This window comes from Lissotriton vulgaris, chromosome 7 (genome assembly GCF_964263255.1).
Source record: "Lissotriton vulgaris chromosome 7, aLisVul1.2, whole genome shotgun sequence".
Lineage (NCBI taxonomy): Eukaryota > Metazoa > Chordata > Amphibia > Caudata > Salamandridae > Lissotriton > Lissotriton vulgaris.
In genome coordinates, this window is record NC_141695.1 from 883,248,304 (window position 1) to 883,261,053 (window position 12,750).

Below are 12,750 nucleotides of genomic sequence, written 5' to 3' on the forward strand. Positions count from 1 at the left end.
ACATTCAAGGAAGTTGGGAGTCCTTGTGTTTGCAGCAGACTTCACTGTTGGCACGCAGTAATGGACTGGGTGCGGATGGCTCTTGTTGTCTTTGCCTATGGTAGTGGTGCAAAGGCTGTAATTGTTCTTCTATCAAGATATCATAGCTCTATTGCCAGGAACATTAATAGGAGACTATTTATCTTCCTTTAGCCCGGCTTGGTGAGCTCATAACATACTGTCTGAGTTTAGACAGTGTTGGCCTCATGGCACAAATTGGCTACTCCGCTGCTATTGCTTCATAAGGCCACATGTTCGAGTTTGTGGCTCATCTAGGAGATTTGATTGTTATACTTAAAGGATGACGTCAGAATTGATTGTGGTCCTCAAAGTAGCAAATCAAGGAAAGAACAAAATCATTACGAAGGACTCTACAATATCCATCTTACTGCAGTGAGTGGGGGAGAGAAGTACTTATGTAATTACTTATGCCTATTACCCCTCCTGGGGTATAGGCCATCAAATAGGACTCTCCAGCCATCTTTACCCTGGGCTTTACATTCAATCTGACTCCAGGTGTAACTAATCTCCTTGCAGTCAGCCTCGAGGCCTCAGTGACAGGTGTTTCTTGGCCTTCCTCTTTTCCTTTTCTTTTGAAGGATCTAGGTCATGGTGTGCCTAGTGGTGTTTGATGCGGGCTTGCAGAGGGTGTGGCCTATTTAGCCCCAGCATGGTTTCTTAATGAGCAGGTCGATGTTGTAGATGGGGTTTGGCCAGTGGATTTGGAGGATTTGCCTCAGACAGATGTTGATGACGGTCTGGACTTTGCTGGTTTTGGTCACTGTTGGCCTCCCAAGTTTCTGCTCTATACAGAAGGGCCGATTTTAAATTGATTGGGAGTGAAGTGCAACTGCTTTAACAGGTCAGAGGAAAAGTAATAAACATGGGTAAAGGTACATTTATTGTAGTTTTATTTGGGATGAGATTTAGAACTTGTTTTCTATGGTACGATTAACTTCAGTGTGATTTTTGATGGCTTCATAGACAGGTGTCTAAAGTAGATCCAGGAAAGCCCAATCCTACCATATTCTCAAGATAACCTCGGAGTACGCAAATAATTCCATTTATACTAATTTCTTTTGATAATAATATATGAGATATGCAAGGACCTATAACAGACCCTGCCCTCATCAGTAAATCTTGGACATCATGGGTTTAATAGTCAGTGTTATATTCCATGCAATTAAGTGAAAATGATAAGGGAACATTGAACCCTGGTAAGAATTAGAATTTGATATACAACTGATTTTTTACGGGGGCAGAGATGGAATGTAAAAGGAAAGTTAGAAGGTCATGGACACAGGAGGCTTGGGCAGGCAAATAATAGCCCCAAAAAGTTGCCATATTCGTGTTAGTGGAGACTGATTAACTGCACGTAGCTCAACAAAAGATCCACAAGCAGATATGACACTCTACTCACAGGTTAATAAAATGTTGGCATGGGCCATCTTGAGAATACAAATTCACTGATGAAAATACACCAGTCATCCCCACCTATAGGCTTTTTTAAAATAAAAGTTCAAAAGCCCGATGGTTCTATAATGCATATTTCTAGCCCTTACCAGGTTTAAAACCGCTCCATTTTAGAAATTCATTTTCTTTAGCCATGCATATAATCTATGTCTTTATTTGTAAAGTTTTTATTTGATTTTCACATGTGTATATTTTTCATCTCCTTCAAACGGTACGTGAGTCTCAGTTTTTTAATGGAAAAGGCAGATTGTCTGGTGTCAAAGCTCAGTAAGCAACATACTCACTTCTCAGATTCAAATCCTGCCAGGACGGCCTTCTTGCATTATCTAGCTGAGATCAATAAAATGGGCTAATTGATTCAGGTAATAGTAAAATCTATTGTTAGAAAATATAAAATGGATCAATTGATTAATTGCAGAATCTGTTTTTTAGGAAATATAAAATGGGTACCCCTGATTTGAGTTACAGTACATCTTAAAATGCAATAAAAAGCCCAAACCGCACCAACAATAGTTAGATTCAAAAATATCAATTTTAACTATAGTCTTCTGTACCCTTCAGGTGCTGATTGGCTGTTCTGTGTAACACAAACGTTACAGTGTTAAATCTGTTTGCTTTAACTTTAAAACTAATGCATAATACTAAATGATAAGCAGTAGAGGGAACAGGAGTCTATAATCTCGTAGAGAAGCATATTTGTAGATTTCTGGGTGCAAACACAGCTTTATGTTCACAGAGTGATCTTGGAGGCAGAGAGGAGGGATGGTGGAGAGAAGAGCACCAACCAAGATTGTTGGGGCATTGCTACCCGAAGACCACCTCCTTGCCACAGTCAGGTGCATTTCTATTTCCACCAGGATGTAGACGTTGACTTCAGGGACAAATCAATATTAGCGCATCCAACTTCGCCATCTGCATTGCTCAAGACACCCTTCACACGGTAGTCTCCTTCTTCTAGCCATGATGGAAGGGGCACATCGGGAATGCTGAATGTGGAGCTGGGTAGAGAATATGTGCCCTGCGTGAAGAGAAGCAAGAGAATCCAGACGTCAGTCCTAGAGTAGCTACTTAACCTACTGAGTCATGGCAACCCCCACTTTCACTAACCCCAGTACACTCCTGTAATTCTTGGGCTATTTCCCCATAACACTTTTGTCACCAGCCCATTTGTCCCCGCAGCTACTTCCCCGTTATCTCACCGCTTTGAAGGGGCAATGGCATGGGATGCCATAGGTGTGCAAGGGCTCTGGACAGGTCTGTCCTACGGGAAAAATCTTTTCAAGAGTTTCACAGGCATCGTAGGTGCAGCTGCCAAGGTTGTTCAGACAAGGAATCTTCACCCAAATGTCCAGGATCTTCTTCTCAATGGTGAGGGTGAGCTGCAACAGACCAAATATTATTTATAGTTTTTTTTAAAAGCCAAAAACAACCAGCCACAAACTCAAACGTCTTTTTAGGCTAGAAGTTAAGTATTATAGTAAGATTTTATTGAACAGAAGAATGCAAGACGTATTTCAACCTGTCAGGATTTAGAACGGATTGCCACAGTTTGCACACAAATTCCTAAAGCAGGTGTTCACTGCACTACATGCTCACATCAGGGGGTACAGTGATATGTTGCACAAAGAACCCATGATGTCATGAGAGCAAAGGTGGTTGACTATGTTGACATCAGCTCAGAACACACTATGGACTTGAAACATGCAAACGCCAGGTAACCATCTCCTTCTCAGAATCTCTAGATTATCTGTTTTAGGAGTTGACACTAAATACTGTGATTTTCAAATGCCCTGCTAAACTTCAGAAATGATTGTTGAAGAGCACACATTTCAGGTTCTACCCTTCTGGCTATTGTTTAGGTAATGTGAGGAACACATTAATTGCCATTGTTCATATGTGGAACACAGTATCCGTGTAGCCGCAGCGTAATCATTACTACTTAGATGGAACAAGTAGTTCCCTAAAGAATGTATTGCTATTCTGTGGAGCTCGATAGGAACATCAGCACTACACATCTGTACGTTTATTAATGTTATAGGTGAGAGCAATCAGTAGTTGCAAAACGTATGCGTGTAGATGTAGAGTGCTCGCCTCGCTATGCACAATGCATATTGATAAAATCATAGCCCACTGACACTACTTCATGAATTCAGGGTTTCTCTTAGTTGGGACAGGAACCATGTTTTTTATTTAATGGGTTTTATTGTCATCTTCTATGGGTCTCCTAATTCACCTGTGTTTCATCAGTCCCTTATTCAGGTAGCTGAGACGTTTCCCCTCCAAACATGTGGCCTGAATGTATGATGGGTCTGATGCCTCAGTGGATTAAGGCATCCACTGCAGCTATGCCCCCTAGTTAGAGGTTTAAATCCTGGCGTGGGTACATTTAGGCATTTATCCTTGTGAGGTCCTCAATGTACCAGTGATCTGGGTAACCACAAGGATCTGCTAATTAGAAACCCCTTATATTTTGTTAATGTCATTATTGACCATTTTGCAAATGTAGTGTTTCTTATTCAAAACGGAAATTACTTTTAGGGCCTGCACAATATTTAAAAAGTAGCAATTGCAATATATAGGGTCTTGGGAAATCCTTCTTAAAAATATTGCATCTGTAAGTAAGTCAGTTTATTCTAAAAAGTCTTTAGGGACTTCCTTGATTTCCCAGTAACCCTGATCTGAGACTTAGTAGTCCTATGTTTGTTTCAATCTCTTGGTTTAAGAGACCCAGCACAATCTGTGGTACTTCTAAACAATATGCTGGTCATTATAGTACCAAATAGGTATTCGTCGTCTTAAGCTTCTTGCTGTTTAGCTAGAAATGATATTATTTCTGCATGTGTTCCCTCTGCCCACATATCATTTCATTCATTTGGACTCGGTTCATCATTCCTCAGGTTCTTGTCTGTGAACCATGTTTCTCTGTGGTCAACAAACTATCGAGTGTTATGCAGTTCTAATTAAAAGGACAGAATGACAGTACCTAGAAGGACTGAGTCGTCTGCATACAAAAGGATTGGAATCTTACACACCTACAGCCTTGAGACATTCTCTGTCTGTCAGCACATAGTCATACATGTAATTCGTACACAAGCTGACTGGTTGAGGGCCATGAAGCATCCCTGTGCCACACCCCTTTTGCAAGTGATCTTCTCGAATATCAGTCCTGACAACCCAATCCTGCCATGTTGTTGCTTTTCAATGTAAACGAACGGTGGTCGACAGCAGGTGTTTCTTCAATTTAGCCATGAGGTTTCCATATCCTCTGTACCAAAGGCCTATTCATGTTCCAGAAAGAGCTCAAAGCATGTCATTGTGTAGTCTATGACTCCCACACTTTCTGATTTGGAATCCTCCCTTCGAGTCACCTTCTAGTGTCCCCACCTAACTACCCACTTGTACCTCACTGGGCCAAGCAAGCACCCTTCGTATCCCCTACCATGTGTAATATGAAACCTTTTATGTACCTCATATTGTTATTTTGTACATAGGGTTGCACTCTGTAAATCAATACATGCTTATTATATACATTACATAGACCAAGATTACAAGGTAGAGAGTCTCGCTCTTATTCAAATTGACATGGTGATTACTGATTAGGGGGTTATTGAGAGTTTGATGGGTGCCGGACATCTGCAAAAAATACACAGGTGCCTCAACCGCCCAATTTCGAGTGTATAATTGTGTATACATTCTAGATAGGCTCAACGGTACATCCACAAAACTCTAAATAACTACCTTTGTGTCTGATTCACAGATCTGATCACCTGATCCCAACAATGTTCTATTCTCCTCTCTCAGTGATTGTATTATTATTGATTTAAAAAAATGTATTTTTATTTGCATTTTGTGTCAAACACGAAACAAAAAGAAGCATGTCACAGTTAGGTACAGTTGTGCAGAAATGTACACATCGAATCCACAGTGCATAAACTCCCACATCTTCTTCCCTTCGTGCAACGTTCACCTGCCATTCCCACCCATTCCCCTTCCTGCACTTCAGCCTCCCAGGCGTATTCCCCCTCCAAAGTACCCCGGGACAAACAAGCCGGATGCCATAGCTAGGGGAGGTGTAGGGACACCGTAAGAGCCACCTAACCATCTCCCAATCCTCCATCTAGTCCATAATATCGCGTCCACCTGCCCCACACCCTTCAGAATTTTCGCGGGCATCCTCTTGCTTTGTATGTGACCCTCTCTACTGCCATGTAAATGTCCATTCCCGCCTTCCACTCTCGAAGCTGGGGAGTTGCCACTGACCCCTCCCCCCCACTCCCCACACACCCTGGCTAAGTCCCGTTATGCTACTACTAGTGCCGGGTATGCCCAGCAAGACAAATTTGGGGTCTAGCAGCAACCACTCTTTTGCACTGAAATTTGGCTAATCTGGGTTCATCACACTCTACAGCCAAGCTTACTTCATTTAATCTTGTATTTTGTCTCCTTGTCATCAAGGTCTAACCACACTCTTTTGCATTTGATGATGTATCAGTCTATATTCCTTACCAAATTTGGGCCCTTTAGGATAAAGGGACTAAACGAGATCTTAAAACAAAATGATCAACTTAGAATCATTTTGTTAAGTTATTAGTCTTTGAGTTGCCTGACTTACTTAATCATCTAGGACAATTCAATCCTTTCTATCAGCAATTAGCCCCGCATTCAATCTTGATTTTCTAGCAAGGTATGGAGACGAATATACAACTATAATCTTTTGTTGCTCTATAGAGCACAATAAAAATAACAACATTCAAAAATTAAACAAAAACTATTCTATCCAAAAACATCAGAAATTGTTGCCATCTTTTTGCTTTCATTTGTTGCTCTTTATACTTAGATAAGTGCCCTGTGTGCGGCTGAATGACTGGGCAGCGGATTAGAGTTATTATTAGTCTGCAACCTAAAACACAAAAGGGGTGTCACCGGAACATCCTTTGAGGACCGAAGAGAGAGTTCTTGTTTCAGGGAAGGCTATACAGTCTCCTTAAGTATATACCATGACACTACAAAGCATTCCACACGCGGCAACCTTATGCAAGAAATCTGATATATCCTAAGGATAACACCATGCTTTAAAGAAAACAGGTTGTTTTCTTTGTTAGACCCTAGGACAGTTTATTAGTGGCATGCTTCATCATCGGGTCTCATCCTGGTCCCTAAAAACCAGGATGGTGTCACAACACTTTGAATATTACTTCACCCGGGATTTATAGTTATACCAAAAATACCTTGAACAACCAAGTTATCCCTTTACTAGTGGCTGTTCAGGTATGCCTAAAAACGTATGCAGGGCTAAGGTTAGGAAATAATGGTCCTATTACCATCTTAATAGGTTGACATGCTTCAGCCCTCAAATTAATGGCCTTTTGGGTCCAGGGCAGTCTGGACATGTGGGAAGCCACAGAATTGTCTTTAAATTACTTCTAATATTGAGAAAAGACCAACAACATGCAACACTTCAAAGCATGCATAAAAAAGGGCTACCCACCCACTTTGCTTCGGAAAAATGTTGATATTTTGAAGACTAACAGCCATCTTAGTAATTGAAAAAGACACACAGATGATGGGCGAAATGCAGAGCAAATCAAACGTTCACCCCAGTCAAGATATCTAGGTTAAATCCATTGTTCTTTTGCTCACCATGCCACCCTAGTTTGGACCCAGCCATATGCAAATCAGTCTGCTCCTCATGGGAACAGTCCAGCACAAACTGCCAAGCCAGGTCCTGCGTGGACCGGAAACAAACATCCTGGGACCGTTTTAGGTGGGGGAATAAAGAACACGCCACAGAATGAGGATGTGGGAGGGTAATGCGTGGAAACTACCAACTGAAGATCCTAAACTTTAGAATAGATGCCAACCTTAGCCCTGGTGGAATAAGCCCTCAACCCTTCCAAATGCTTCTTCTTGGCCATTACATAGCAGATCTTGATATAGAGGACTACCCACTTTCCCAAATTCCTTTTCAGCACTGCCTTACCTTTCTTTGTCCGAGAGAACTCCACAAAAAAGCTGATCATCTATTCGATTGCGTTTGGTGTGATTGATTTAAAAGCTTAAGGTTCTTTTGGTGTCTGGCCAATGGATCCGCTCTTATTTGTCTTTCAAGGGGTGTGGTGGAGCAAAGAAAGTTGGGAGGATGATGGATTGCCAAATGTAACAAGCATTTACAATGCAATGGTCTCGGCATCATTAAAGGTAGAGCTTTTGGCACTGCTTATGACATTTCTTTTCTTTTTTTTTTTTAAATCATCAATAAATGGCATTGTCATTTACATTGCCAATAGCTTAATCGTTAAATAAATGGCATTGTCATTTACAATGCCAATAGCTATACCCTACACAGAGCCACCCTCACACAGACAGAGCCACCCACACATAGAGCCACCTACAAAACAAATAAATGACATTGTCATTTACATTGCCAATAGCACATGAATAGGTTTCAAAATAACTTCTAAACTTCTAAAAATTTATCAAGTGCAATGCATGGGATTCCTTTCATTTCATCACCTTTTTCTTTCATATAGATCATATATTGGAGCATGTATTAAACTGAAGGTATAACAAATTAAAAAGTGCAGGTATCATAGGGAAGGAAAGAGGAGTCGATCCGGTCCATCACCTTGTAACCTAAAAGTACTCTAGTAATAGAGACTGTGGTTTGATTAGCACACTAATCAGATGCTGGTCTCACTGTAAACAATTCAGTTAACTTGGCTGTAGTCTGACTGTGGGCGACCCCTTGGTTGTACGTGGAATCACTGAATCTACATACCAACACTGGTCATGGATTCCAAAAAGCTGTTTAAAGTGTGGCAGACAATTGTTTGGCTGCTTTATAAGCAAAGAGGCAAAAACAACGCTGAATACATTTGAGATCTGAAGACTACAGATAACCATTCAAAACAATCCAATACATCTAAACTGTACATTAGGCGATCTCTCTTTCAGAAACCAATAGGAAGGTTAAAACATATTTATATCTGCGTTTAATGTGCGTAAGCAAAAGCAGACCCAAGAACATTTTTTTTCAATCAAGGGCTTAATTTCACCCACACAATACTCGCGGGGGTGGGGGGGGGAGACTCGCGCGGGGGGGTTAAAAAATAAATTTAAAGAAAACTTATCTGACTGCCCGTGCCCGCGCCAGAGCAGAGGAAGCGGCTCTTGTTTTCGTCGTCAACCGAGGAAACTGCAGGGGACTGAGATCCTATCTGGCATCTGCACGCTGGGGAGGCTGGGAAGACCCGAGGGAGGCAGGCACTGACCCATCTCTAACCGGGGGCCTGGCGGGCCGTTTCTTTCACGTGGGAGCCCAGAGCGGGGTGCGGGAGCGGCACTTGGAGTTCACACTGCGGCGCTTCTGGGAGCAGCCAAGCAGGTGCCCCCCTCCCCCACCGGCCCAACACAGGGCTTTGTGCGCGCGCCATGAATCTGCCAATTCACCCAGAGTGAAAGGGGCATAAATACCCACAGACCACCGGGATGTATTTCAACCTCACACCCTCTTCCAGGATTAGAAAAGGATGGTTTCCACGGTGTATCATCGCTCGGGGAGGTGGGTACGGACCTGGTGCTAAACCCAGCTCGCCCATTTGACACATTGGGTGATCCTGAGCAAATTACCTCACAGATCTCTCTCTGGGCAAAACAGCAGCGCTTTGGAAAAAAAAGGTCTTAATTTAGACCTGAAGCGCTATGCAAGTAAGCGTTCTTTTACACTTCCAATCTGAATGCACAGATCGAAGCTGGCACCATGGGGAGGCCGCCCGCGACCCCCTTCACAAATAAGACTCGGGCATGCCTGACACACCTGAGGGTCATGACCCTATCCCCCGGGGCTGCCAGGCTGACCAATTCAAACAGGTTTCCCTACTGCCATAATGGTTTGGGTGTGTATTGAACTGCCACGGGAGCAGCGCCGGGGGTTTCTAGCTGCCCTCTGACCGTGGTCACTGGTGTCTGAAGCGTCTAGTTACGTTTCTATTTAACATATTTTGTTCCTGTAAAAAATGTAACTGGCCCTTTGGCCATCATTTCTAAGAGGGTGACTGAATTTTGCATCGGGTGGTGGTGGGGTCGTTTGGCGGGTAGGGTTTGGGTGGCAGTTTGTGTTTCATTAAAGCTGGCCTGACGCCCCCTGCAGCCTCGAGACTGAAACTCGAGGGGGGGGGGGGGGGGGGGGGGGGTATGGTGACCCATCCAGGGGCCATATGATGGGTCCAATTACAGATGGGCCACCACTACCCTCGATGCAGAGCAGGACGACGGGGGGCAGAGCAGGACGACGGAGCTGCGGGGGGAGTGAAGGGGGGGGGGGGCAGAGCAGGACGACGGAGCTGCGGGCGGAGGGAAGGGGGGCAGAGCAGGACGACGGAGCTGCGGGGGGAGGGAAGGGGGGGGGCAGAGCAGGACGACATACCACGGGGGCCGCAATTCTCCTGAGCTTCGGCGGCGTTACAATGTCCTCCGGGAGTGACCACCACTCTTCCGTCCACTCCTCCTGCTCAACACCGGCTCTCTCCGCACGTCATTGGGGTGCCTCGTCTGCTTCTCGTCCTCGCTCCTCGGTGAGCTCATCTGCTTCACGTCCTTGTTCCTCATTTGGCTCGTCCTCGTTCCTCAGGAGTGCTCCGGTCTGTTCCCTCCGTCTCCCGAGTCCTGAGCACGCACACCTCAGCGTCCTGCAATTATGGTGGGCGTTCAAGATACCAGTTGCGATGAGATCCTGTGCGGGCGGGACAGGACCAGCGGGAGGGGGCGGGAAAAAAGACGGCGGGAACCAGACAGCGGGAGGGGGCGGCAAAAAAGACGGCTACCACTGAATGATTTATTTAGCGGGAGGGGGGCGGGAAGAAAGACAGACAGCGGGAGGGGGGTGGGAAAAAGAATACAACAGCACAGCGGCCGACCTAATCAGCGGGAGGAGGGCGGGAACAAACACGGACAGTGGGAGGGGGGCGGGAAAAAGACCAGGCAGGGAAAGAAAACAACGGCCGACCGATTCAGCGGGAGGAGGGCGGAAACAGAGACGGACAGCGGGAGGGGGGGCGGGAAAAAGACAGCGGGAAACGAGGACAGCAGCCTACCTCATCACAAGAAGACTTAAAATGGCGGCCACAAGCTTCAGATTTTTTTTCGGAATTGGGGGCGTATTTTGCTGTTCTGAGTGACGGGCGACGTCACTGTCTAAAGAACAGCAAAAATGACGCCCCCAAATCCGAAAAAGACGGGGCTTCTTTGGAGTGACGCATCTCTCCTCCAATGGCTGGCCTCCGTTTAGGAAGCCAGCCAATGAAGGAGAGAGGGGGCACGGAGGCGGGACCTTCGCCGCTACTCAAACTCATTAAATCTCCGGCCTAAGACTGCGCAAGCGCAGCCTTTTAGGCCTTCGACCTAAAAAGGAATCACGACTTTAAGCAACAACGCTTCCCTTGTTCTCATCACCAGTCTGTCTAGGGAAAAAGATGTAGTGAGCTGCACTGAGGAAGAATGAAGAATGAAGCTCACTCGTGCAAATACATGAAGTGTTTGCAATAAGAAAGATGGTTTTTAGAGGGCAAAGAACCAAAATAGAACAACGGCCTCCATCCTATTTCAGCATTAGGAAATAGCCGGAGTAACAGCCCGTCTCAACTTCGAAGGTCAAAATCAGTGTGCAAGAGCAAGGCTTCAGCCAGGTAGTCCTAAGGGCAGTCAGGGCTTTATTAAATGGAAGCTAAGGCTCAGATGAGGTTGGTCAAGGGTGAAACACCTCAGTAAGGACATCTGTATTAACTTCAAAAGCAGGAAGCTCTAGGTCCAGGACCTCAGCTGTACATCTAATGATCACAGTGGCAAATGATGCACTCTCCCTCTTTGGGGGTCTGAGGGGCCAAACCAACCCGGTCTCAGGGGATGCATCCAGTCCAATAGCCTCTTGCAAGTGCACAGTTATCACCTGCGTGCAGGTAAACCAGCCTCAACATTAACATAGTCATTATCGGGTTCATCATAATCAGTGTCAAAAAGTTGATGAATACTCTGAGGAAGGACTTGTGGAAGGGTTTTATCGGAACCAAAGTTGATGGATACCAGGTGTCCTAGCGTGGAGTCAAAGCATGACCTTGGCCATGGTCGTGATAGATTCAGCTCGATTTTGGACAGCGGAGTCGTGGGAAAGAAAATGGTGCAGATCTTTGAGCATGAATTTAAGTTGCCTCCGGAGTTGCTGCAGAATTCAAGGTAAGTTCAAGGGCCACAGAAGGAGCCGAGGACTGATCTGCAGGTGGTAACACAACTGAAGACCTTTGTTTATCCTTTAGGCCCAAAGGGAGCAGTAGGAGTGTTAAAATACGCAAGATGGCCTCCATAAAGGCCTTGAGCTGCTGTGGCACTGCTGATGGCCCTGGAAATTTGGAACGCCATGGTACTAAGTGACGAATCTGCACTGCGATCAGGAACAGGCGCAGGATCGATTGACACGATCTTTTGCTACTTCTTAGATTCATAGTTGGACTCACTGTGTGACATCGACCACAAAGCGGGCCTGTTGCTGGATGGCCTCAGGAGCAGGAATGAGTCTGTGCCCACATTTTGTAGTGGGAGTAGAACTTATGCGAGGCCAGTGAGTCTTTTCTGTGTTTGGCAGCATACTGGTTTAGTGCATGATCCTGCACCGCCATCTGGTGCATCAGGGCACATTCTTCACAGAGCTTTGAATTGTGCCTTCAGCCCAAACATCTGAGGCACACCTTGTACGATTCGGTCATTGATATCTATTTCCGGCAGTTATGGTATGGTTGGAACCCTGTAGTCTTTGGAGGGTACATTATTCCCTTGCACATTGGAAAAGATTTTGGAAGAAAATCATCACTCAACAAAAAGGGAGCGGAGCTCCGGATCTGTATTACAAGGCGCATAAAGAAAGGAACTGACATTGGCACACAGGTGTGGCACCTATATGTGGCTGTGCTTCATCACTTCCAGTGTGGATTGAATACAGTGCAGGGCCGTACAACACCACCTAGTGGCATGTGGGAGCAATGTAGTGGAAACCTCTTGATCCAGTCTGGGGAATATTCTATGGGTGAGGAATCTACTTTTAAAAGTATCCATCAGAAAGTACAATATAAAACATAAAATACTTTAGATTAACTTAACAAAAAAGTTAAGTAATGAAAAAGAGGCAAAGTAAATAATTATAAGACTAATATATAATAAAAATATTATTCAATAATACAATGATCTACTTAT

The 12,750-nt window shown here is 44.7% G+C and overlaps 1 protein-coding gene across 2 annotated transcripts in view; it reads right to left on the bottom strand.

Annotated features, from left to right (window-relative positions):
* Positions 1–1,650: 1,650 nt before the first annotated feature.
* Positions 1,651–12,750, bottom strand: part of GM2A (ganglioside GM2 activator) — a 46,437-nt gene continuing 35,337 nt past the window's right edge. For both annotated transcript variants that reach the window (XM_086931278.1, XM_086931279.1), the window contains 2 exons: positions 2,712–2,891; positions 1,651–2,530 (listed from right to left, as the gene is read on the bottom strand). In XM_086931278.1, coding sequence (XP_086787404.1) covers positions 2,357–2,530; positions 2,712–2,891 — 354 coding nt within the window. In that variant the 3' untranslated portion in view covers positions 1,651–2,356. The remainder of the gene's footprint in view (positions 2,531–2,711; positions 2,892–12,750) is intronic.